Here is a 27,334-nt window from a genome sequence, read left to right as displayed (position 1 = left end):
TTTTCTTAATACTGTATTGTATATATTGTGCAGTCTATATACAAAAATTCATTTTTTAAGACTAATCACAAAATCAGTTATTATTCATAGCAGTGTCATGTATGTAAAGGTCTAGTACAAAGATAGTAAAAGTTCAATGATCAATCAAAATATGAAAATGTGTAAAAACATGAATGAAACAAATACTTTTCAATCTTTTTATTGAATATTAAGGTAAATATTTCACATTAATACAGGCTACATAAAGTAGAGCCACTATACGACATGAAATTTACTCTCATTTTAACCCTTTTTAGTATGTAAACAATTATACATGTATTTACCACTCTAAAAGGTTCTGATTTCTCTTTAGGTAATCATCATCTAGTTTTGGGCCAAGTTTAAATAGCTACTTCATGTTGAGCCCCCTGCAGCCCAAGAACGGTGTATGTGGGTTTAAGTCAAAATCACTAAACTATGCAGAGAATGGATCCTGTTGAACAGGTGATTGCGCATGTTTGTTTGCATCATCAGGACACAGTTCTCGCCCAATTAGCTCTCTTTGTTTGAGATAGGCACATCAAAGAATGGTGTCAGGAGAACTCAGTTGTTCAAACTCAGCTTTGCACTGTCAGGTCTCTACTAAAGTTAACATATCGTAGGTTTTTCTATTTTCTTTGTCTTATTCGGTCATATTCGTCAGTTGGTGTTTTCACGTTTGCGCTGTGGGTCATGCTGTGTGCGTTCAGTTGCCGTGGACGTCACCTAGTTGACGTGGTTCAGGTGCACATTGCCCACATGAGGTGCCCAGGTACCAGGCCACACCTGAAGGACAGAGACAATAATCAGGGAGTGAATTCAACTTTCATGTCACACTTTTAGCAGAAATGGGTTTAATAAGGGAGGACATTACCTGCTGCTGTGTGTCAGAGTTATCTGCATTGTTTGGGACCACTTTGATGATGGGGCTCCATGCAGGGTCACCGGCGTGCAAACCATTGTACATTGGTCCCCCTGGCCCCTCTGCCATGGGAGGATGAGGGGGCAGCATGGTTCCTCCATACATTGACATAGGCATCCCCTGAACAGACAAAAGAGAAATGGTCATATATGTTCATACAGGAGGAACAGAGCTTAAATCATTTGCAGAGCTATGGCTTGGTGTTACCTTTGGGAAGTCCATGTAGCTGTTGGGCAAATGCTGAGGCTGGTGGTAGTTGTTAGCAGGGTTTGCGATGCCTGTGTCGTCCTGCTCCATGGGCTGGTGCTGAGAGAAGGCCGACTGCTCTGCCTGCAACTGAGGGTGCATCATGTGGCTCCCCATCAGTGGCTGAGACCAACCGGACATGGCTTCTGAAACAAAACACAAAGCTTTATAGCCTTATCACCACAAATGAAACAGAAACGAGGCTTTAGTTGTCCTAAGTCATACTTCTACAGTTACAGCTAATGCCGAACCCAAATGACTAACATTGTGAGACATTTTAAAAAGTAAACACCAATACAGTATTTGCTCTTACCTGAAGCACTGCCGACTCCAAATGACCAGATGCCTCCCTGTCCAACAGATGCCGTATAGCTGGTGGTGAGAAGAGGTGGGTTGACTGAACCAGTCTGCCTAATCCTGGCCAGCCGCTCTGTGCCAATGGGTGGGGGCACCTTACGGTCTTGCTGCGAGGAGCTGTCTGGTTTAGGCTGGGGAGGCGGGGCCACTGCTGAGGTGGAAAGAGGAGAAGATGACACCGTAGAGGGAGGTGGGACAGGTGATTCGCCTGTTGGAAAAGACGAAATATAGGAAGAAATAATTAGAACCAGGCAGAATTTACACTGAAAATAAAAAGGTAAATCTGCATGACGCCTTAAACACACATCTGAGAAAATATGTACAGAAAATGTCATTTATGATTTCAAGAAGTGTTAGAGGAGAACGCTGTGTACATGTGTGGGTGATACCTGATGTTGATGCACTCCATGGATGTGGGGAAAAGTGCTGTCTGCTGAACGAGGGCGTGCCAACCGCTGTATGGCCGTGAAGATACACGGGACTGCCAGAGATACTTGTGGCATAGCTGGTCAAAGCTGTGGGTGCAGATGATTAAAGACAAAATCAAATACAAGTCCTTGTGTAAACACATTTACAGTCCCCTTTGAAAGCATTGAAACAAAAAGGCTCATTTGTTTTTGCTGCATACAGAAGACATTTGGATTTAAGATCAAACAATGAATATGAGAATTTCAGCTATTATTCAATGCCATGTACATCTTAATATGAGCAACAACACAGAAGTATGAGATGACACATATTTTGAGAGAGAATGTATTGGAACGTAGGCAAAATGTTTCCGTACACCCACGAATTCAACCGGCAGCATCATCATGAAATATTGCATCAGTAAAGATTAGTGAGCCTGCTCCAGAATTACCCATATCCCTACATTCACCATGCTTTAAAGATGAGTTTCACTTTGGTGGAGGCTAATCTTATTAGTCCTGTGATACCTTCACTCATGCTATGCAAAGGTTATTACTGTAGTTATTTAAAAATCAACCTCACAGGCCCATATGGCCAACCACAGACTGAGTCACATGTTGCAATACTTTCAGTCACTCAAATTTTGGGTCATCCGATACAGAAAGGTGCCATCTTATCGGGGTACACATAGTTCTGAACTTACATATCATACCAAATGTCTTCAGTGTATGAAAGAAACAAGCAAAGTAACCCCCAATCCTTTAAGAGGGCACTGTATTTCTTTCTGCCACCTTCTCTTGCGTATATTAGTTTATCAAATCTGGTTATAATTCATAAGGATTAACTTGTTAAATCACAAAAAGGATCATTTATCAGGCATACCAATGGGGCTGTTGACCATCCTCTGGGAGGCAGAGCGATAGCCAGGAGCTTTGGAGCTGTCTGGAGGAGGTGGAGGCATCATGTTCTCTATCTGGCCCATGCTCATGTAAGTTGGTGGGGCTGAGTATGACTGCTCTGGAGGTGAACGAGCAGGAAGATGGCATGCACCCCACACTTGACTGTTTCCAACCTGTAAAGCAAACAATTAATAACAAAACCATAATTGTTAGGGGCATGAAGAAGGGTCCCTGTTAAACTTCTTCAGCTCCTTCTGGCCATTTAAAGTCACTGCATATGAACAGCTAGAAGTCAAAACTAAATGTCAAGCTGATGTTTGTAAACATTGCATTCATAAATGATGTCACTTCAACCCACCTGGCTGTTGTTATCAAAGATGCTGCTGAAGTTAAAGAGGCCTGCAGGACCAAAGTGTGGGGGGATCTGTTGAGGCTTGCCTGTACTGGCCACATGTTGCATCTGGGAACCGTTCATCATTCCCAGGTTAGCAGAGACCTGAAGGGAGCCTTGAGCCTGGGCTTGAGCCTGGGCTTGTAGAGGCAAACTTGTGGGCTGTGACGTCTGGTTCTGGGTCTGTTTCGGGGGTTCTTGCTGAGCATTGAAGGGCACAAACACAGATTGCTGTTGCTGCTGTTGTTGCGTCTGCTGCTGCTGTTGCTGGTGCTGCTGCTCAGGAAGAGAATAGAAATGCCCGGATGGCTGCATACGGTGAGAGACTCTGGGTGCAGGGGCTGAGAAGTGGGGTACGGTGTTGTTGGGGTGTGCAACATTGTGTGAGAGGACAGTAGGAGGTGCTGAGGGGAGGTGGGAGCTGGGCTGTGGATTGAGAAGGGGTGGTGGGGCCTCTGTGGATGGTGCAGAGGAGGGAGCGAGAGGTAACTGCTGCCGAGGTTCTTGCTTGGGAGGTAAAGCCATGGCAGGGGCAGTGAAACCCACTGAGTTGATGCTTTCACTGACTGCAACAGGCTGGTTCTCCAAAGGTAGAGAGGGCTTGTCTTTTCCAGGTGTTGCAACGGCACTGGACTCTGTTTTAGTAGGCTGGATGCTGGGCTGCGAATTAGGTCCAGCTGGTTGCTGAGGGGCATTAGCAGTGGTTGTAGTGGAACTATGATGTGCAGGAGAACCTGTGCCTCGTACTGCATTACTACCACCTGTAGCAGTGGCAGCAACAGACACAGGGGCGACACCAGCAGGCTTAGGGTCAGGGCCAAAAAGCTGTTTTCTGACAGATGAAGGGGTGGGGATGCTTGGCTGGGGATTGTATGGGGTGGGGTTAGGGGTATGAGGCGAGGCTGCAGCTGTAGACGTGTTAGGAGCACTAGTGGTGGTGGCGTTGGTGGTTGAGACTGGGGCTCCTGAGCTGGCTGTATTGCTGTGCTCACTGTGGGTTGAGTTGGGTCTGGCCTGGCTTCCATTGCTGTTGGTTCCTCCATTGTGTTTGGGTGAGCTGTTAGCACTACCAGGACTTACAGGGCGCACTGGGAATGGTCCCCAGGTGCTGGCGGCAGGAGAGAAAGTTCCACCAAATTGAGCCATGGGTAGACGAGGGTGTCTGATCTGGTGCATGGTCTGAGCAGCGAGTAGAGCTAGCTGAGGGTGGGCATACGCCAAGGGCAAAGACACAGGGAAAGGTTGTCTGACATTTGATGACAGCCCCTTCCCAATCTTTCCACCAGCCTGAGAGGAGGATGAAGACGAGGATGAGGAGGGCTGAAACGAGACGCCTGCGGAGGTGACCAGTGAGCTCAGGGCCTTTGGTCCAGTGGTTGAACTGCTGGTGGCCCCGGTGGTACTGGGGAAGGAAGCGGAGGTTGTTTTAGAGCCTGGGGCTCTGATGTGATTCCGTGGGATCAGATCCTCTAGCTCTTTGGCTGGGTCTTGGATTAGAGCATTTATCAGCTGGACTGCATACCTTGTAGACTCCGTGCCTCCTCTGAAACAATAAAGCACACTTTATTCATTCTATGTTCTTGGATTAAAATGTACAAGCCCTATTTCTAGAAAGGTTGAGAACGACAAAGTTCAAAGAAAAGCTTACTAACCACCTTAACTGTGTTTTGTAAATATAAGCAAATATAAGCTTATATAATTTAGAATTTAATTCCTGTAACACTCAAACGCAACAGAGGCAAAATAAGACTGAAATTTCTGGTCAGGGTGGGAAGGTGAGGGTATCAGGATTAGGTATAAATTGAGCAGGCCATGCATTTTTATTGTATTTTAGAAAAAATGCCACCTTTTGCAGATTGATTTCCAAGTAAGTTTATCTGTGTCTGATAAACTTATTTAGAGACAATAAATAAAAAATATACAGACAAGTATGGTTCTGATCTATACTCAAAAATCAGTTTTTCCTGTGGTCTGCAATACAGACAAATCGACTAATGGTCAACTTTTAGTGCAGCAACATTGTTTATATGGAATCAGTCAACTACAGTGCATATAAAAAGTCTACACACCCCTGTGAAAACACCAGGTTTCTGTGACGTTAAATAATGAGACCAAGATAACCAATTTCAGAACATTTTCCACCTTTAATGTGGCCTATAACCTGTACAGTGCGACTGGAAAAAATGCTAAAATCTTTCTTTTTATTGTGTGTGGCAGGGGCAGGGTACAAACAAAAAACTAAAAGAATGCGGTTGCATAAGTGTGCACACCCTCACCCCATACTTTGTTGAAGCACCTTTTGATTTTATTATAGCGCTCAGTATTCTTGGACAAGAGTCTGTGAGTATGGCGCATCTTGACTTGGTGATATTTCTCCATTCTTCTTTGCAAAAACACTCCAAGTCTGTCAGATTGTGAGGGCATCTCCTGTGCACAGCTCTCAGATCACCCCACAGATTTTTAATCAGGTTAAAGAGATCCAGGTCTGGGCTCTGGCTCGGCCATTTCAAAACTTAAATATTCTGCTGGTGAAGCCATTCTTTTGTTGCTTTGGATGTATGCTTTGGGTAGTTGTCATACTGGAAGATGAAGTTCCTCTTCAACCTCAGCTTTCTAGCAGAAGCCTGAAGGTTTTGTACCAGTATTGACTGGTATTTGGAACTGTTAATAATTTCCTTTACATTGACCAAGGCTCCAGATCCACCTGAAGAAAAACAGCCTCAAAGCATGATGCTGCCACCACCACACTTCACTGTGGGTATAGTGTTCTTTTGGTAATGGGCAGTGTTGTTTTTGTGCCAAACATACCTTTTGGAATTATGGCCAAAAAGCTCAACCTTGGCCAATCATTTTTTCCCATATGCTTTTAGTAGTAGACTTCAAATGTGTTTTTTCTGCAATCTAGCCAGGCTTGAATGTTTTTCTTTGTAGGAAAAGGCTTCCGTCTTGCCATCCTACCCCGTAGCCTAGATATCTGAGGAATACCAGAGACTGTTGTCTCGTAGTACCCAGCCAGTACTTGCCAGAAATTCCTGCAGGTCCTTTAATGTTGCTGTAGGACTCTTTGCAGCCTCCTTGACCAGTTTTCTTCTCGTCATTTCATCAATTTTGGAGGGACGTCTAGTTCTTTGTAATGTCACTGTTGACCCATATTTCCTCTACTTGATGATGTTCTTCATTGTGTTACATGGTCTATCTAATGCCTTGGACATTTATTGTAGCCTTCTCCTGACTGATACCTTTCAACAATGAGATCCCTCTGATGTTTTGGAAGCTCCCTACAGACCATGGCTTTTGTTATAAGATGAGACTAAGAAAATGTCAGGAAAAGCCTACTAGCTATTTAACATGAGTTGGAATGTAATTTCCCAATTCTGAACACAGCTATGACCTGAGCTATGATAAAACTTAGAAGAGGGTATGAACACTTATGCAACTTTTGTCAAGAGAGTTTCCCTCTATTGAAGTCTTGACATTTTTGTTGTCTGCAGAGGTGTTTACAGTCCACCAGGGGGCATTATTTTTACCTTATGGTGATCATCCTCTCCCCGTTCTTGTCCTTCTGTTTGTCCACGTCAATGTGAGCTCCTGTCACATCCTGGATGGCTGTGATGTTGCAGCCCCCTCGGCCCATGATCCGTGACACAACAGAGGCTGGCACAGAGAGCTTCTTTGATCTTTAGAAAAATTGGTGAAATGTCAGTCGTTTAATGTATGTAAATAAATCTTACAAAAATGTGTATATTAGAACCCATCAAACAACTACAATTAAATCACCTTCTGACCACCTCCTTCCAACCTTCTTCTCTCTTCTGGCCTCTCTTCGGGCTTGTGAGGCTCAGCTTGCTGTTGGGTGAGGTGACGGGAAGAGCCATGGTCTTGAATGGAGAGGGCAAGGAGTTGGATGTGGAGTCACTCATGTCTGGAGCTCTGTGACAAAAGTGGCAAAGCTTAGGCTCAAATGGATGACAATAATGAAGATATGACCTGTTATTTACGATGTTGGTTGACACTTGAACATGTTTTAAAATAATCTGAGATGTGAATATAATCATAATTGTGCTACAAGTTATGTAAATAGTATACATATAAAATTTTTTATTTGCGTTTGTAAGAAGATTTGCTCCACTAGGAACTCACTTTTGTGTTGGTTTTGAGATGGAGACTGTGACCTTGTTGTCCAGCTTTCCCTCAGTTTGTGGCTGAGGACAGTGTCTCTTCTCTGGGCCGGGCAGGAGCACCTGGGTCTGGGCTGCTCCTGAGGAGGGGGCTGAGGATGAAGATGAGGAGGAAGAGGAGGAGGAACAGGAGGTGGAGGAGGTCAGGTCAGGGAGGTAGTTGAGCTCTTGACTCTTGCCACCACTGCTGCTGCTTTCACTGGCACAGTCGGTGCTATCCAAGGGGTCTGAATCGCTGTTGCCACCCGTCACTCCCCCACCCCCACCCCGTGGCTCACCATGGATCTTGTTCTTGTCAGCCTTGTGCTGGGCTAGTGCAACCTACATAAAATATAAACAGATTTTATCATAACAAGTTTCTCTGCATATACTGTTGTTGAATAAATCTACAAACCATGAATCACCATACATAAATCACAAAATTGAAGTGCACACCTGTGGATCCTGTAATATGATGGGTTCATTGGGCGAAGAGTCCTTTGTTTTGTTCTTTTTGTTCTTCCGATTGGTACTGGGGGTAGTGGCCACACTTGCCCTCTTCTTACCAAACGCTGTAGTGAAAGTGGTGGAGGTGGCAGATATACCAATAGTGGTGGTGGTTGTTGCACTGGGAGGCTCAATAGGAACCTCTGTTTCTGTGGGGGGAATAGGTACAATTGAGATAGGAAAGATCATCAATTACCTAGGTATTCTGCACTCTGATATCAAGGAAATGTTTTAGTAAATGTCATTTAAATTTACCTTCAGCTGAATCCTCCTTCTGCTCCTGCATGTCAGAGGACTCCTCCTTGGTTTTCTGCCCCTCCTCTTCCTCCAGCTTCCTCTTCTGCTCCTCCTTCTTCTTCTTGCGTTTCTCCTTACGCTTCTCACGCTTGGCAGCTAGGGCCTGCTTTTTGCTCTCCTCTCGGGACTGCCACACATTAGACATGAAGAATCATATAAAAACATATTTGACATTTTACAGTGCAGTGTATTCTAATTGCATTAACCTCCCTAAGCTAAAATGTAGTATGATACTTTACCTTCTCCAAGTCTAGTTCCTTGAGGAGAATGCTAGCGTTCTTGTTGGCCTCAGCTGCCTGCTGGTCTTTGGCTTTGACTATGGTCTCCATGCACTGGTGGCACTTCTTCAACAGCTCCTGCAACAACAAGCAACCAAGTTTTAGCTCTGCTAAATCACTGTCATGAATCACTTCTGTCAATTCCGATGTTGTAAATGAAAAGGAAACACCTACCTTGTCTGCGATGGTGGCGATATATCTCATGCACTCAATATCTGAGGGGAATTGGTTGACCTCCTTTACAAGATATTGCACCACCTTCACATGACCCTAAAATGTAAAAAAATAAAATAAAATAAAATAAAATTTAATAACCAGTGACCAGTGTGTAATGTGACACACTACCAATCAGGGTTTTGGTAAACTTTGCACCTTGCGAAAAGCAGCCATAAGTGGAGTAATCTTGCGGTTGTCAGCTGCATCCACATCAGCGCTGGCATGCACCAAGAGCTGGACCACGTCAAAATGACCACCATTTGCCGCTAGCCAAAGTGGAGTGTTCCCTTTCTTGTTTCGTACATCAATATGGGCACCCCTGCAAAGACAAAGAAAAGGCGTTGCCTTGAGATACACAAATATGTTGCAGATAATAGGTTTGAACAGGACTGACAATAAACAGAATGTTTTGCCATCTGAAGTTGTAGTGTATATATTCACATCATAAGACTGATATGAAACAATATAAGAACAATTAGTAATTGCAAAAAACAAAGGTCAACAAGAGTCTTGAGCAACATCAAAATCTAACTGTAATCACAGAGGAATATCTCATAAAGTTTACTACAGGGCTATGGTTCTGTACAGAAATGCCTATGAACACACCTGTTGATAAGCAGCTCACAAAACTTGTAGTGGCCCTTGTCTGCAGCAATGGTGAGGGCAGTGTCTCGGGATGAGGGAACAGGGGGAGCATTGACATCAGCACCTTTGTCCAGGAGAACCCGGCCCACTTCTGCATAACCTCCTGAGGCTGCCTCCATCAAAGGAGTGAGACCAGTCTGCGTGAAATAAGGATATATAATATATATTTACAAAAACAGATTTAGAAAAAGATGTACAGTTTTCTCTGTATTGGGATGACAACACTAATCGTTTTGTTTTTGCTGCATATCAAGCACATTTAGGTTTAGGATGAAAGAATAGATGTGAGATAAATTTCAGAATGTCAGTTTAATTTGATATTATGTTCACCTCAATATGTATAAGATAACACCTAATAAAATATTTGGTTTTAAATCCCCTGCAATACCTACGTCAAGCCTGTCACTGACTGATAACACCAAACCATTGGTTTATTCTTTTGATGTACATTTTCCAGGTTTGTTGTTAATTGGTGGCAACTGTTTTTGACGCATTTCCCTGTAAATTCGCAGACAAAATGTTCCATACACCTCTGAATTCCTCCTGCAGCTATCATCATGAAGTACAATAAAGATTAGTGAGCATGTTCTAGAAGCAGATATGCAAGCTCAAGCCGTGAGCCTAACTTCATCATGCTTCATAGACAGACTTGTATGGTTTGGATCATAACCAGATCCTTTCTTCTCTGACACTTTGCCCTTTCCATCACCATTGCAGAGGTTACGTTTCTTCAAATTTTCTGATTCTTTCTGCTGATGAGAGGTTGGCATCTTGTGCTAAGGCCTCTGTATATCTGCTCATGAAATGTTCTTTGAATATACCTTCACCATCTGCTCTGTGGAGGTTGTTAGTGATGTCACTGACTGTTTGGATTTTTCTTCACAGTTACCACATTGATTGTCATCATCTGTTGTGGCTTTGCTTGACTGATCCATTAAATGTGCCTGTTTCTCTGTACACCAGTTATTTTTTCATTTGTCAAGAGAGTTCAAATTATTGCATGGGCTATGTCCAGTGTTTGTGCAATACCTTTTTCTTCCATTTTAACAGCAAATACAGTGTTGACAATTTTCAGAGGGTTAATATATTTCATCTAAGCTACAAATTCATTGGCTTATCCAGATCTGAGAAAAATAGCGTTCTGATGTTATATAATTCTGCTAAGAAAAATTCTCCTCACCTTAGCACGATGCTCTACATTGGCCTTGCGATCAAGAAGCAAACTGACAACCTCAGCTCGCCCTTGGAAGCAGGCTAGGGTCAGAGCTGTGTTTCTGTTGGTCTCAATCTGGGCATTGATGTCTGAACCCATATCTAGCAACAGCTTCACTGCTGGAACATGACCATTCATAGCTGCCAGCATTAGAGGAGAGATTCCCAGCTTACTTCCAGTCCTGATGGGAAAGGACAAATTATTTGGGGATGATTTTTTGGGTGCAGTTACCATACGTTAAAAAGATAAAATGTGCACATGTTTACTAATAGTAAAAGCTTAAAGTGAATATACTTAAGCTATTGTTACTCACCTGGAGTTTATTTCAGCTCCAGCATTGAGGAGAATCTTTATGATGTTGACGTAACCCCCGGAAGCAGCCAAGCTAAGAGGTGTGTAGTCAGAGACATTACGGTGTTCCTTATTGGCTCCCCGAAGCAGCAGCAACTCAACCACCTGTCAAATACAAGTGACAGTTCTCTTTATAGTTAGAAAGCCAGGAAAAAAGCATCAAGAACTATAAAGATACACTGTAAGTCAATATTTCTTACCTCCTGGCGTCCCCCAGAGCAGGCCAGGGAGAGGGGTGTGTCTTTGGTTCTCTCTGACTGAGCCTCAATGTCACCCCCCTTATCTAGGAGCACTTCCACTACACCTACGTGTCCAGCAGTGGCAGCCAGGATGAGAGGGGTAAAACCTGTGGACAGCAGATATGTTTTTAGGGTTTACAGGTTATTTAAAATATAAAAGCAGCTGCTTCAAATCTAATCTGATTCCAAGCTTTCTATTGCTAATAATGTCACTGTAAATTGCTTTTATAAAGATATTTATACATTTAATTATTCTGCCTTAATACCTTTTTTGTCCCTGTGCTCAATGTTGGCTCCCCGTGCAATGAGGACAGATACAAGCTCTTCATGTCCCCCTGCGCATGCCAGTGTCAGCGCTGTGTCATGGTTACTCTCCGTCTGTGGGGGAACAGAACATGTCTCAGTTTTGCAGAGGCCTTTGGCATGCATGTACACAACTGTACAGTCTTTTTTTAAATCTCTGTTATTTGAAAATGGCAACATGTCTTACATGTGCATCTATGTCGACAGAGGGGTAAAGGGGCAGGACTGAGGGGGGCGAGGCAATGTTTGCAGGGGTCTGTGTGGGTGGCTGGGACAGGGGTGTGGGTGAGGTTGTAGTGTTCAGCATGGGCACGCGGCTGCTCACAGCTGCAACAGAGAAAAGTAAAAGTTACTATATAAATATATTAAAATGCATATTTTGTTATTTTAATGTAAGCAATCTAACATTTTCCCTTATTCTGGAAGAGACATTTTAATAAATAGATCAAGGACACGTACCTGCCATGATGTCATCCAGCGTGTCTGTGAGCGTCTGTGCAGGTGTAGCTACCATGAGCCCATCTGGGGCCTGCTGAGGTATCATTCCTGGACCTAACCCAGGCAACGGCTGACCGTGGGCCTGCTGTTGCTGGCCCAGCATCTGCTGCCCGACAAGTACCCTCTGCAGCTCTGGGCTGGTACTTCCCGGATATTCTGCAGGGCTGTAGTCTGGCAGGGGCTGAATGGGGACGAAAGCAGCCTGAAGAGGCGGTGGAGGTGGCTGCGGCTGAGCCTGTGGTGAAGGGGGCAGAGGAGGCTGCTGTGGCCCATCCCTGCAGAAGAGTGTGCCCACCTGAGGAAGCTTGGGATAATCATCCTCTTCTCCATCTGCCTCATCATCTGAACCCTCCTCTTCGTCATCGTTTTCTTCTTCCTGAAAACGTGAAAAAAAAAAAAAAAAAACATTTAGTCGCAGGGATTAATAAAAACAAGACTAATCAGCACCAAATACAACAAACTAAATCACCTCTTCCCCTTCCTCTCTTGGCTGCTCCTCTTGTTCTCCATCTTTGTTTGCCTCTTCATCCGTGTCAGAGCTGGTGTGTACTTGGGCACCCGGTGTGGTGGGAAGGGGCACTGGAGCAGACATCGTACTTCCCGGCCCTGGGCCTGGGCCCTGGCTTTGTCCAGCCTCCTGCTCCTCCTTTAAGCCCTTCGCCTCCATGTACTCTTTGGTGAACTGTTGCTGTGTTTTAAGCTGCAACTGGCGTTCCACCTTCTGCAGCTCCTTCAAGATTTTCTTTTTCTTCTGTACCTAAGTGACAACAAAGACTTCACTTGTGATGCTGTGCTATGCATGTAAAATAACATTTAAATGCACATTTATTTTTAAGGTAATATCCATCTTACTTAATATAATAAAAAAATTATTCAAATCAGAGATCATAAGTGGATGATGAATTATACCTGCTCTTCTCGGCTCTTCTTCAGCTCCTCAATTTTGTCTTTGGTGAGCGGCTCCCCCTGAATGAGCTCTAGCGACTGAAGCTGGGCCTTCTCAATAGCACTGATTCTCTGGCCGAGCTCGTTCAGTTTTCCCTCCGTCTCCTCCACAATGCACTCTAGAGGCTGGCATAAGTGGAAGGGCGGTAGAGGCTCTGCTTCAGGCCCCCGGCCAATGGAGCTGGGGACACCGGGCTGAAGGGCTGCCTGTCTCTGCTTGGACACACCTGGATTTGAACAAACAAGAGGGATTTAGAATGATTAATAAAACATTCTATAGAGAGTAGTGAGACACATGACACAAATTACTACGTTTTGAACTCCACTTGCGGAGTACACCAATTGGGTTAAAGGAGTTGTAGCAGTGTTTACCTTTGCTGGAGACGGGTGGCGGTGTGGCGATGTTTGATGGAGCTCGGTCAGGCTCCTGAGGGGGAACTACCATGGCGAGAGCTTGGAATGGGACACGAGGAACCTGGAAGAGGAAGTTAATTATAAGGGTTTAGTTAGTTTAATTAAGAAATAGCAAAGTGCGTCTAATACAATAACAAAAAAATTTGGTTAATTACAATATTTACCTGAGAGGCATCTTGTGAGGGGGGAGTGAGCTGGGAGAGGTCAGGGGCTGGGACAGACAAGATATTGTTGGGGTAATCCAACAAATAGGACACCACATTGGTGTGGCCACCCTTAGCAGCTTCTATCAACATGGTTGAACCATCCTGAAAAAAGAAATTTATAAACATTTCAGAAATGTGTTGTTACACAGACATGCACAATCACGGATGTTCTGGCAGAGTGTATGCATTACTTTGAGTCTGTGTGTAGGATCCGCCCCATGTGCCAGCAGCAACTCTACTACAGTCAGATGTCCTCCAGCACAGGCCAGAGACACAACTGTGTGATCATTGTTGGCAGTAGCTCTGTTCACATTAGCACCTGGTGAAGAGGAAAAAAAGGCTTAAGTGTTAATTGATTAGATGGGCTAATAAAGCCCCTTAGTGGATATAGGTCAAAGAGTGATGATTTCCAAAATAATTGCATTTAAATTAATTTCAGAGTTTGTCATTAACACACCTTTGCTGATAAGGAACTGTACTGTACAGAGATGTCCTGCTCTTGCTGCCTTCATTAAGGGCGTTCGCCCCCCTTCAGACTCGTGTTCCTTGAGGACAAAGATAATGTGTTAGTTAATGCTTTGTCCAGGGTCGGCGTTAAACAAAAAAGCTTAGTTATATACATCCAGAAAAAGTGAAACAGAGCTGCTGTTGTGTTTCCATCAATTCATATTTAAAGACTCAAATCATTGCACATCTTTTCTGGTGTTTCTATAAGACATGCACCCAAATCATGAGTGACAAAGAGGATTTAAGCAGATGATATACCAAGTTGGCTCCAGCCTGCAGAAGGACATCCGCAACATCAGTGTGTCCATTTTCACATGCATATGTCAACGCTGTGTCACCTGTTGCCGTGGTGGCATGAACATTTGCTCCTGAATGAAAAAATTAATAGATTAGAATATTAGGACAATATGTTTATCTACACAACAATATTTGTTCTCAGAGATCTACAGCTTGTTGCCTTTGTTCCTCCTGCTCACCTGCAGCCAGTAGGTATTTGACCAACTCCAGATGGCCTTCCTGTGCAGCCTCCATTAGAGGAGTGGAGCAGCCCAACTCAATGTCAGCTCCTGCTTTAATGAGAAAGTCAGCCACTTCCAAGAAGCCTCCACAGCATGCCAGAGTCAAAGCCGTCTCCTGTGTCTCCTCTGTCTGGGCATTAATGTTAGCACCTGGACAACACAATAATATCAGTTAGTGACTGAATGGTTTTCATTTCAAAAAGGGCAAAACATGCATAAATCAACAGACCAAACCATTTCAGCATCACTTTGCAGACAAACACAAACAGAAGGCTGATCACAGCCAAACAAATGTGAACCATTCACTGGAATGGCATATTATGTTGACTTTCCATTTCCCAGATGTAGGAGCAAAGTTTGCTTACCTTGAGCCAGCAGCAGTGCTACCATCTCCTCATGGCCTTCCCTGGCTGCCTCCATCAGGGGGGTGTAGCCTTCATCATTAACCTGAACACAAAGAGACATCAGAGGATAAGTGCATGTGTGTATGACTCACTGCACCTCTATGCGAATTGTACAACTCAGCTCAACTCTGTGTCTGTGTCATCTTACTGAGGAAGAAAAGTTTATTCTGTTTAGTCATTTGACACTGCCATTGTATTCAAAACTAGACTGTTTGTCAGGGCATGCAGAAAATCTAAAATACATATATATATACACAGTTTTATAATACATATTTATAGACAGTTCCAAAGAGACAACAGAAAATTACAGACTCCTGTATTTTATGGCATTTCCAAGCTTTTGTTGGTATGGTGACAAATATATGTTTGGGTTGGTGTCTGTCTATTTACTCACTTCTTCCAAGTTGGCTCCTCTCTCTATGAGCAAGGCTGCTAGCTCCACGTGTCCTCCACAGGCAGCAAGGGTAAGGGGCGATTCAAAGGAATCAGCTGGCATGTTGACCTGTGCACCGCTGTCCAACAGCAGCCTTGCCACCTCCACATGGCCATCCTGGGACAGCGAGACACACAGAGAATGTAGAGATAAGCACATAAATATGTATATAAAATGGCTTTTCAATTAAGCTAAAATACATTTTCTATGAAGCTGAGAACACCTTGGTGTGAGGTTGAAGAAATAAAGATTGCCATGAGACCTAAATTAATACATTACCTGTCTGAAATACACACAAGAAAATAACATTTGAATCTGCCAAAAAAAGGGGCAGTGAGAATTAACCCTGAGGAGACTGTATTTAGATAATAGTTTGAGTCAGATGCTCACCATGCACGCCTCCATCAGTGCTGTGTGCATCTCATCCGTTTTATGCTCCTGGTCTGCACCAGCCTCCAAGAGAAAACGCACCATGTCCAAATGACCTAGAGTAGACAAACATACATCCATATACTAAACGTTTTATTCATGTTAACAAAGTGTCCATAAAGACCATGTACAGGCACATACAGTAAACTAAATAGGTAATCAACAGGACACTATATATGAGATCTTACCTTTGTAGCAAGCAAGGGTAAGAGCACTCTCTTTGAACTCATTGGAGTGCGTGTTGATGCCGGCACCATACTCCAAGAGTACCCTGGCTACCTCCACATGGCCAGCACTGGCTGCCTCCATCAGAGGTGTGTGTCCATTCTCGTTGTGGTCCTCAATGTTAGCACCCTCTTTCAACAGCACCTTAACCACATCGACAAAGCCACCGGCACATGCATAAGTCAGAGCCGTGTTACCTGGAAGAAAATAAGGAGATTAGTTTGACTGCAAAACATTGAGGACAAGGGAAATAATCCCAACTGTAGTTAAATTAAGAGGAGTTTTACCTGTGGAGGACTGTGCATTTACATCTGCTCCGTGGACCAAAAGTAGTTTGACAATGTCCACATAACCTCCACTGGCAGCAGCCATAAGTGGCGTTATATCGCCCTTTATGCCCCTATCCTCCACATTAGCATGCATGGCCAACAAAACCTAAGGGTGAAAGATAAAATGATAAATTTAAGAGAAGACCATGGAGGCATGTGACCAAAGCCACATGTTCCCACAACAACTAGTGATCCGGTCATGATTTTATCTATGCACTGCAGACAGGTTGTTTCTGAGAACAGAAACTACAAACTGCAAGCATGTAAATCAAAATTATGTTAGATGACATTCTATGCAGACTCTCTTTTTACATACCTGTGCAAGTTCGTAGTAGCCAGCCGAGCAGGCGAGGCACAACAGGCTCTCCCCTTCCTCTGTGTGTTCGTTGACGCTTCGTCCCTCATCCAGCAATTTGCGCACAGCATTGACATCCCCATCTGAGCACGCCTCAGCTAAACTACGGCTGAAAATAACCAGACTGCTACAATTACTGCCACTGTGACAGGTGAACACACATACGCCTCACAATTATGCAATAACCATGGACACTCAGATTTGAGAACATGTATACATTTGGTTCTTGGCCTATAAACTACAGGCCAGTGTCAGTAAGGGCAAGATACATACTTGTCAGCTTGGCCAGCATTGAGTGTATTTTCTGCTCTCATACGGGTCAGGGCTGCTGCGGCTTCATCCAGGGCACAACTCACAGACGACGTCAGTCGGCGTAGCACCTCAGGGTCTGCAAAAGCTTTACCATCGGCAGTGGACAGTTTACCGATTCCTGCCGAACATCAAAAGGGCAGAGGTGCGTAGGGCAAGGCAAACCACAGGGGAGCACACCACACCAGACCAGAAGAAGAAGCAAGTCCAGTCCAGCCAATCCAATCCATGGTTAGTATGAGCATACACAAAGAAGAAATAAAAAAAGAAAACACACACACACACACAAGCATTTGTTAATATGGCTTGATATCTTTTTCACTACTTTCAATACACCATCTATGATTCTTCTCCTTTATCTTGGTCAATGACTGGGTCAAAATAATATCTACTGGACAACAATGGTAATGTTCAGGTAAGAACAGCTCTATGACAAAGTTAACACGAATGCAATGAGGGAGTTCTATACACTAGGAGATCCAAGAGATTCAGGCTGTTAATGGTAGAAGATAAAAAGGTCTCATCCTGTGTGAATTATAGATGGGTAAGAGGCAGTGAATGTGAGAGAAACCGAAACCAGAGACAGTGGTCAACAATAGAGAAAAGCATAGCTGGGCCAAAAACAAAATGCTATGAGAAAAAAATGTGTTTATTTGTGTTTTGTGAAAAACAAGAAAAGGCAATCAGGAATGAGAGTAAAGAGCAAGCAAGAAAAACTGCTTTTGCTAATGGCCTACAGTGAAAGATCTCTTTCAGAAGATGGGACAAGGAATGTTTCCCAGTCAATGAAACCATTCAAGTGTGTGTGTGAGACAGTGTATGTGTGTGATGGGACATATGCAAAAATGTAAAAATGTTTGAAGAAAAAAAAAAAAAAAAACAGCCAAGAGAGAAGAAAAAAACAGTTAGTCAAGTGACCTTTCCAGCCTCAGACTCAACCCATCCATTAGCCAAGCAGAACTGAGCTCTAGTCCTTGTAGTCCTCCTTTGTTTTCACCACTAGGCCTGAAACTCAAGCTAAACTTAGTACAGCTCTCGGGCAGAGATTTCGCAATGGTCCCCAAGGCAGAGGGAAGCAAGAGGTCAAGGAAGTTGATCATTAATGTTTTACTGCATCATGTTTATCTCAGAAAATTCAAGAAGCTTATTGAACCAAAACACACTGAATATACATTGGGATTTAAATACCTCAGACGGACATAAAAAACATTCTGACCCATTTGTAAATGTCTGAATAACTGTGTACAGCTGTGATTCACAATTCACACAACAAAAAAAACTGACCTTCACCAATTTAACTAACTCTTCTGAGAGCAAAATGGGCATTGAACTCATACTTAATCCAAGACTGTGACTTGAAGTACTAACAGATATTTTTGTTGTGTTTCAACTAAAACTAGTTACTGGCTAGCCACTGAGCTATCTATTCCCACTGTACCACCAACACACTATGCAATCTGTATAAACATTTTTACCCAAGTTGCTAATTAAAATTTCAGCCAGCATTACTTTAAGAAGTAACACAAAACGGCAACCAAGTAAACAACAAAGCTCAGACTTTCTGAACAAAGGTGCTGTCATCTGTTGTTTTTACATTAATGAATCAACTTGTCAATCAATAAGCTAATCTGCTGATGCAGCAAATGACTCGTTACACAGGAATGAGGGTCGCTTGCATCATCATTTTTTACCCCAATAATCCAGTTCTTAACGGCACACTAGCACCAGACTTTAATGCTCACTGCCAGCTTTTTAAAATGTCTAAGTATTGTCCTTAGCCTATAGGTGAGACCAGTCTTAAGGACAGCCTAAAGACATGTAGATACACACAATAAAATCCAAATTGAGGATACAAGGGATATGCATTGTGTTTACCCATAAGCACCTGCTCATGCAGAACTTCACAAAAACTCAGTTTGACATGTTTACACAAATGACATAATCTGTGTTAAAATAAAATATGTCAGGACACATTTTACATATTATCATATACTGCACAGCAGCTCCGACACTAAGACATAATGTAGTCAAAGGAATAATAGCTAAACTAAATCAATAGTTGCACTAACATGAATCACGTTAATTTGACATCAAACAAAGTAACATGATATGTTTGATATTCAGGCTATTTTTTAACCATAGTGTGTAGTAACCCTACATGGAAAGTACAGCAATGACAAGTCCAAGCACAAGAAGCAATACTCTGTACAAGCATTGCACAAGCCTACTGGCATCCAAACACTGGTGTCCAATACATATCCATTACTTATTGTGATCGTTACGTACAGCGATTACATTCAACACATTCTGATTATTAAAACTGAACATGGGATGTTCATGTTAGCCTTTAGCTAACTATTTAGCATCATCTGCATTTTATCAATCACACTACAGTTAAACAAATCTAACAAATGATGCACTAATTTTTGTCTTTACAACAAAGCTTTAGTTTGTTTTGTTGTTGACAATAGTTCAGCTCCCAGCCACACTAACAAGCTGCAGGTGTGTGTGTGTGTGTGTGTGTTGCTAGCCCCATCTCTTCTCACTCTCTGTTTCCAGTCACAAGCCAGTTCTGCTGATACTGTAATTTCCAGTATTTTTCATAGTACAAATTATTCAAATTCTACTCTGTAGTTTTTGACTCAAGGTATCTGTATGAAGTGATACGTCAGTGTGCACTGTGTACACGATTCAGCGTTTTCATGACTTGCTATATTTAACTGTCTGTACTGTTTAAGTGATGTTCAAACACACTGTGCAAATGCAGACAAACTGACACAAACACACCTGTCACCACCTTCTAAGTTCACCTTCAAATTAAGAGCCTTAAAACGTTTTTATAGTTCTGAGCTTGTTTCTACTTTTTGCTCATATCAGCATTTTTTAATGTTTAGATTTTAATTCAGATTTCTATAACAGGACTGATTTGACAGAATGATCAACTTCTCTTTACTTTAAACACCAACATCATTTTAAATTTAAACAGCATTATAAGAAATATTAGTATATTATATATAGCAGCAGTGTAGAATGTAAAAATATACTCAGGCTCAGCTGTTTGAGGCAACACAAGTCACATATTTAAACAAAAAATAAATTAATTACATTTTATATATTTTCTCTAAACTATCTTTTATGCTCTCTTTCGAGACCTGTTAATAGTTTGCACCAGCCAACGTGGGAAAAAAGGAGGCCCAAGGATGGAAAATAAAGGTATATACAAAATACTACAATATACTAAAAAACAAATTGTCTAGTTTTGTTTTTCTGGTATATCCACACTGTGCACTCAAATTTTGGCCTGCATGCAGATTTCACAAGTTGACAAACGTGGAGTTTAACTGTGATTTGGGAGAACCTAGGTATCTTAATAGTTGTGCCCAATTATAATTTGACAAGAATAACACTAGCGAAAGACAAAAATTTAAACTGCAAAAAATAAATAGTACAAGACAAAACATAAATCATCTATCTTAGGCTGACAACAGAGGGACCTTACTACATGCAGTTGCATCATTGCAGTGTGCTAAGGCGATTTGATTTTTCTTACACAGAGAAATAAGGAACCCTCAAACAGAGGAGGGTAGCTTTAAAAGCATCCTATGGAATAATTCTTATAAACAGTTTGGTTTACACTCTCCCAAAAGTGCAGTATTTTTATCTTTTAAGGCCTTCTAGACACCTCCAATGCATTTCTTAATATGTCTAAACCTACTGAATGCATTTTTAATGTTTTCAAAACTGTATAGCTTTGTAGCCAACAGTTATCTTTTCCTCTTTTACAGACATACCAATAGCCTTTACAACACAAACGTGTGAAATCTATTACATCACCCCCCATTTTTGTGTGTACGTGCATGCACTGGCAGAGCACTATATGCCAACAATTTATTGAAACATGCATCACAGTACTGCTTTGCAGCGCCACTATTGTGTACAGGCCGCAGAATATATTTAAATATAAATACATAAGATAACCCTAAAAAAAGAATGGGCAAATTTGTTTGTGTGTTTGTGCACATCAAATTAATTAGTCAGCACACAAAGGAGATGTTGTTTTAAGATAGTTGAACAATGTGATGTTTCGGTGGGATATCTAAGATACATAGCCTTAATATGATAAAACAATGGTTTTAGGCAATATATGTGACAGACATCTGAGGAAATGTGCTGAAGAAATCTGTATAATCTCTATATAGCTGTTGACCAGCTTTCCGTTTTCTCTACCACCCATTACTGCTATTAAGACATTTTTTCTCATGACAATTTTACTAAGCAAAAAGAAGGATTGTTATCAGTAATACTAGTTTCATTAATTATCTATGTATGACTAGTTCTATACGTTTCATTTGTTGTATTTAAGTTTGTTAAGCATTCATCATTATCAAATACAAGGCAATTTGTTATTTAAAAATTGTCCGCGTCAAGATTTACCTGATCACAATTTCCAACCCAATCACCAAGATTGTCCCGATATTAACTGTATATTTCCCCACCTACTATCCAGAGCTGCATCATAACCAGCTAGCATAGAGCCAGGCGATATGGAAAACGTTTATCATTCCATATAAGTTGATATGGATATATATCACAAACTAAATCACTATTTCTGTCAAGCATAAAGGTTACTTTTTACTTCTAAGTAAATAAAGTTTACTGACACACTAACACGTGAAGATATAAGGTTATTTTAGCTACTTAAATTCAAACTTTTCAACTATGCTCACTGGAATTACGTCTTTTAAAATTAAGTCGGCCATTGCATTTGTGATACCAATAAGTTTCTTTTTTTGTCATAGGACATTGTGCTGCAGGTAGGGGACACTATGGTGTGTTTTTGTTACAATGTTATCACACTGGTTCTTTTAGGAGGACCACCAACACCTGCTTGGGTCTAGGACTGTAAAGTCTTGCATTGTACATGCTCTAAAGTATAGCACTGTCAAGATTAGTGGCATCACCCATCTTTGTGGGAACATGCTTTCAGCTCTATCTGCATTGCACACTACTCTGCTTCTTGATGGCAATTAGCCAAGATATCTCCATACTAATGAATTTGTTGGACTCTTCTTTTCAACAATCTCATCTTTGGCCTTGGGTTGTGTCTAGATTGGAATGTCTTCAGAAAAGCTGTCAGTCAGGTTTTCATATATATCTTTTTGTTGTCATTTTCTTTTTCTCCACTCATTTCATACTAATGTGCACAGCTGCAGTAGCCCAAACCTCAGCATGTGGGCCACTGTCAGCTGCTACACTCTGCTACACTCTGCGCTGTGAGCGCCAACCTAACCTGACGTGGTTAATTGTTACGTAGATGTAACTCTGTCCCAGCTATGCGATTGCTTTGGCAGTGCACTATGCTAATTATCATTGGCTTTAAGTTTGGTCAGTCAAAACAAAGATGAAATGAGTTCTGTAAACACTGTATTAACCATGTGTATAAAGGAAAAGTCATTTTGCAATAACTGTTTTTCATTTGATAAGTTTAGCACCCTGCCATATGTTATCATTAACTAGGTTCATGAGTTTAGAAATAAATAAATAAATAGAAATGTAAAGTACCATCTTTTCTATTTTAAGTAGTCAGGGAGAAAGGGGAATAGCCCGAGATTACCCATTAGCCGTTCAAAACAGGCTCTCTGCATGTTGCAGAGGCTCAAGCGTGTTGCAGTGTTAATCTGCCCGGTAATGTTCATAAGCTCAAATGAGGCCAGGACACCCAGCCCTGATGGATTAATCTACACACACCTTCTTATGCCTAGATTACAAGTTATAATCAAACTAATTTACCTGAAGCACTTTCAAACTATGTGCTGATATGACACTTGCAGGTTCTCTTTATTACCATTTCAGCTTTAGGCCATCACACAGGTTAAGACCTCTCTAACTTTTCCTTGAACTGAAAACGGTAAAGAATTAAAACACTAAAGCAGAAACATGCCCTTTCCCTTTTTTCAAGTTACTGTACGTGAAAGCACAAATTAAGTGGTGGGAGTAAAATGGATGTTGCCAAAGGAGAACTCATCAACCACAAATTAACAAGTCTCGTGTCTTGTACAGCCAAATTAAGTTCAGACAAAGCAATCATACCTGCAGCTTCCAGTAGAGCTTCAAGTCGGGCCTGTGTCTCTGGATCAACAGTCCTTAAATCTACGCCATCTGTGGCACTGGACAAAAGTAACTCTGATGCTGTCTTCATGATGGGGTTATCCAGGTCCTCCTGGTCCAAAATGAATGACTCCACCTGTGAGACATAAGAGAGAGGAGGGTGAAAGGAGCATCAATACCCCTGTGAAAGTTGGGTTCATGTTTTAGATCAAGAGCTTTTTATAAAATGGAATAAAATAACTTGTTAGGAAGTAAAAAGAAGCTTAAAACATTGCTGTTATGGCGCTTATTAAACAACTTATTTCAATTAATCTGTATTTAGGTGGTGGCACATACACACAAATGCACCACCTTTAAAAAGATGAGGCATGCTCCCCTTGTTTATTTACAGTTTCTTTTAACAGAAGGCAAAAGGGAGCACATGGATAAGACAGTCAAAGATCAGGAAGTGCTATGGCCAGGAATTACAACCTCTGCACACATGGACACATGTTCAGGTGAAAGTCAGTTCAACAACACAATCTTATACCTGTATTTTGGCCCTATCGGCTATTGTGTATTACAGTGCAAACTACTAACATTTAACACTTTCAAAAACTACAATCAATTGAGTCAGCACAAAAAAAAGACTAAATTTGCTAACACAAATGATTTGTTTAGTTCTGCATAGGGCAGCAATATTTGTTGCTATACATTCCTAAGGTCATAAACTAAAGATCACAAATGGAAAAGGATCTGTTTAACTCTGCTTTAAATACTAGTGATGTAAACAATAAAAACACATAATTTGTTATTATAGAAAAAGTATTTAGTAAATTCTAGAGTACAAGCAGGTTAAATTACTTTAAATTATTTCAATTGTCAGCAGGGAGAGTGGTTTATGTTTGAACTGCACCCTTTATCTCAATAAAAACTTCACAGTAAACTTGTAACACACAGATCCATCTACTTAGATTAAAATTTGTTATGGGAAAGTTGTTTTTGGTTTTCATCTACATAGGCATCATCTGGATGAGCCATTTACTATGTGATGGGGGGGAGAAAGTAAATAAAATGAAAAGTGTACATGCAAGGATGACTGACCCACACACTTACATGCAAGGAACTTCATTAAGATGTTCCAAGCATTGCACTGTTTTAAGAAACTTGAAAATTTGACTTGACTTGATTTTTAGGGCCTGACCCAGAGAGCAAATGTTGGGTGACAGTCAGCATTCAGCCTGCAAGAATTCAGCTATACGGCAGGAACGCAGAGCACAACAACCCATGGGGGATGTAGTTCTACCAGGCCTTTATAATCAACAATGGACATCAGTCTTCACTATTAATGAACTACAGTTCCCAGAGTGTTGGTATCCCGAGAGCTGGAGAGGCCTAGAATGGCATCTGCTTAATCCTGGGGCTGAGATTTTAGCTACTGCAAATGCTCCCTTTTGGGTGTATAAAGCACAGGCTGGTTAGTGAAGAAACATGTCACAGAGAAACATTTGCAATGAGAAAATGTCAGTTAAACTGCCTGAGATTTCACTGACAAGTGGATATTTTCTTTTTCTGCTACTACACAGGTCATGCTCACACAGAAATGGCCAGGGTGTACTGACATTGGTAATAGCTAACATCCTTACTTGTCATGGCTGTAATGTGCTTGAGATAGACACAGTTTAGGTCAGATATTAATGAACTATTATAGAAACAGGGCAAAAGGTAACATTCATATCCAATGTGGTGCCAATTCTCTCCTATACCCATAAGCCCTTTATCAAAACAGTAAATACTGCATCACATTTTAGATGACAATGTATATTATGTTACCATGAAAGTGCCATTATGTTCAGACCTTTGCTAGGTTTGTGCAAGTCAAATATTTGCCATTAGGTTCCTGACAAGACCCATCCCTGTGTATGCTGCTGTGTTAACTCAATTACATGTAGACAGTAAGAAGTAAAGAAGTCTTAAGATCTTTAAACTGACAGCTCACACTGGACAACGCATGCAACAGAAATGATTTGGTTTGGACGAGGCATTTGGTGAATCTCACTGGTAACCTTTGAATGATGTTGTTCTGTCACGTCATTAAAGAGAGTGGCACATCACGTGTGTGCAGTGAACATTGTGTATAATCCGTATATCCATAGGAGCTAGTAGAAAACATGTCTACCGTATGTTTAACAGACATGAGGAGATGCCATCACACCTGTCCCCGTGTGAGACTACCGGCACATGGAAAGTTGAACACTTTTCAGCATGAACTCTAGCTGCTCTCAATTGTGGGAACTCAAATCAAGTTGGCACCGTGGTAGTGGCCGACACAGGCCAGGGATGAAGACATCTGGCGTATTTGTCAACACCGACTATCAAAAATTCGAGTAGTTCCGCGAGGGAAAACATAATGTAAACGTGCCTAAAAGTTAGCTAAGGAGCGATCAGCGTTATTTTACATGATTTGGAAAAGTGACGTAATTGCACCAGAACTACGAAATGGCAGATAGTTAGCTGGTTATCTACGTCCGTGGGCTTACGGGCATCTTCCATTTGCTGTGACTGGAAAGCTGTTGGAAGAGCTGCAAACTTGTGATGGGTGTTGCGAGACGACAGCACCGAACGAGGCCGTCGTCCCTTCCACCCGAACTAGGCCATGGTCACAGCCTCCGCTGCATAAATAAAACATTTCAGCCGGTTAGCGTGAACAACTACCTGTGTCTCATCAAACATTATAGGAATTAAACACTTCATAAACATCCGAACTATGAAGACGTGTTGTTCCACTGCCGTGCTGGTTTGTTTTACGTAATTTCAGCGGCCTGGGAGGGGGTGGTTGCCAGCTGCGAGCTAATTCGCTAGCTAGCAGCCAGCTCGCGCTAGGAGAGGAATGTTGCCTAGCTCTCTGGTTAAGCTTAGCTAACTAGCTTAGCTTAGCGTAGCTACCTCTGAAACCTCGTCTTCGTCGCTGCCGGATCCTGGACCCGAGGAGAGGACGGCCGCGGCCGCTAGTTTGAAATCCAGTCTTTCTGCAGCAGGCCCGCCTGGTTCGCCGTACAAACGTACTTTCTTTCCACCTACACCAATCCCAATGCCCCCTAGTCCGACTCCTCCTGGTGTCGCTCCTACCCCCATCCCTGCCACTGGGGAGCGAGGAGTCACCGAGTCAATCTCGTCCTCGAAGCCGTCCGTCAGCATTGCCGTCCCGGCTACTGCATCCTGCATACTTATATTCACGATACGTGTGTTAGCGAGCTAGTCGTTGACTTAAACGTCCGTCCAGGCTCTTTCTTTTAGGTTATATGCGTGATTTTACTTCAGGGAATCCAGAAACTCTCCCGAAGCGAGGGTTGAGGAGGATCTCTTTCCCCCAGCCATTAACTTTCTAACAACCTAACCCGATACGCACTGTTTCTCAGAAAGTCCGCCTCTGTGGAGAATTCCGATAATCCTATTGGTTTAGCGGAAATAAACTCTGTTTTCTATTGGTCGAATTGGCTGCTTGTCAAACACGAGACCGCAACGTCATGTTAGGTTTACCAATATCACGAGGCTGTAGAACGAACGTCAAGACTTGACATGGTAGGCCAACTTAACTGGTAGCCAGCCTTACTAGTTCATATCAACTCTTGGGGCATCACACAAATACAAGGATTACACTGACAATATATGGGAACCGATTTTAAAATTAAATCGCCTAATTCATTTCATTTAAAAAGCCATAATGAAAGTGCATACGCTGCAACTTATTTCTTTAATGTGTTTGCGAGTATAAATAAAACCAATAAAGGCTATTATAAGGTCAGTGATATGAGGCACATACTGAGACAGGAAGAGAAAAACGAGTGGTTTTCAAAGAACAGTTTGCATATATACAAAGATGTACTGCACATGAGTAATAAACAAGTTAATCACATGTTTGGACATATTTTGACTTTTTTTATTTTCACTATTCCTTTTCTGAGGGAATTTGGATGGCAAACCAAACACATATCTGTTCCACCAGTGACTTTATCCACAGAAATATACAAGTTTTTACACATCTGAGGAATATAAAATTAGTTGAAATGGCCCTTTGGTGTAAAAATGCATTTAAGGTAGTAACAATTTTAGAAGACTTTATGTGGACCCAGTGAATTTTTGGTTTAAATTTTGCTGAACTGCCATTACTTGGTGCACCTGCCAACCGCAAACTGAGACAACTAATAGGTCCTGAGTAAAAAAGGCT

General features: G+C 42.0%; 1 protein-coding gene across 7 annotated transcripts; it reads right to left on the bottom strand.

The window, feature by feature from the left end:
* Positions 1-183: 183 nt before the first annotated feature.
* ankhd1 (ankyrin repeat and KH domain containing 1) lies at positions 184-26,498 on the bottom strand. 7 transcript variants are annotated; one of them, XM_026358436.1, is made up of 39 exons: positions 26,053-26,498; positions 23,110-23,263; positions 16,984-17,140; positions 16,672-16,834; positions 16,314-16,461; positions 15,990-16,223; positions 15,763-15,857; positions 15,334-15,495; positions 14,901-14,982; positions 14,494-14,685; positions 14,276-14,385; positions 13,968-14,055; positions 13,702-13,829; positions 13,469-13,612; positions 13,263-13,365; positions 12,855-13,117; positions 12,415-12,702; positions 11,907-12,321; positions 11,635-11,774; positions 11,411-11,522; positions 11,106-11,251; positions 10,868-11,010; positions 10,522-10,735; positions 9,303-9,478; positions 8,853-9,015; positions 8,655-8,750; positions 8,442-8,558; positions 8,161-8,329; positions 7,855-8,054; positions 7,382-7,740; positions 7,019-7,171; positions 6,769-6,918; positions 3,209-4,784; positions 2,834-3,023; positions 1,933-2,058; positions 1,500-1,751; positions 1,148-1,332; positions 893-1,060; positions 184-804 (listed from the first exon to the last, which is right to left on the bottom strand). In XM_026358436.1, exons 1-39 carry the CDS (start codon positions 26,329-26,331, stop codon positions 745-747), a joined length of 8,100 nt encoding a protein of 2,699 aa, XP_026214221.1. In that variant the 5' UTR covers positions 26,332-26,498; the 3' UTR covers positions 184-744. The 7 variants fall into 7 exon arrangements, with proteins under 7 accessions (XP_026214221.1, XP_026214222.1, XP_026214224.1 ...); XM_026358437.1 differs by having other exon boundaries at positions 1,148-1,329; XM_026358439.1 differs by having other exon boundaries at positions 745-804; positions 16,672-16,819.
* Between the last annotated feature and the right edge of the window lie 836 nt (positions 26,499-27,334).

The sequence above is a fragment of the Anabas testudineus genome, chromosome 10, assembly GCF_900324465.2.
Source record: "Anabas testudineus chromosome 10, fAnaTes1.2, whole genome shotgun sequence".
NCBI classification, from domain to species: domain Eukaryota; kingdom Metazoa; phylum Chordata; class Actinopteri; order Anabantiformes; family Anabantidae; genus Anabas; species Anabas testudineus.
Note: the sequence above shows the minus strand (reverse complement) of the source record. Positions and strands in the feature narration are given on the sequence as shown.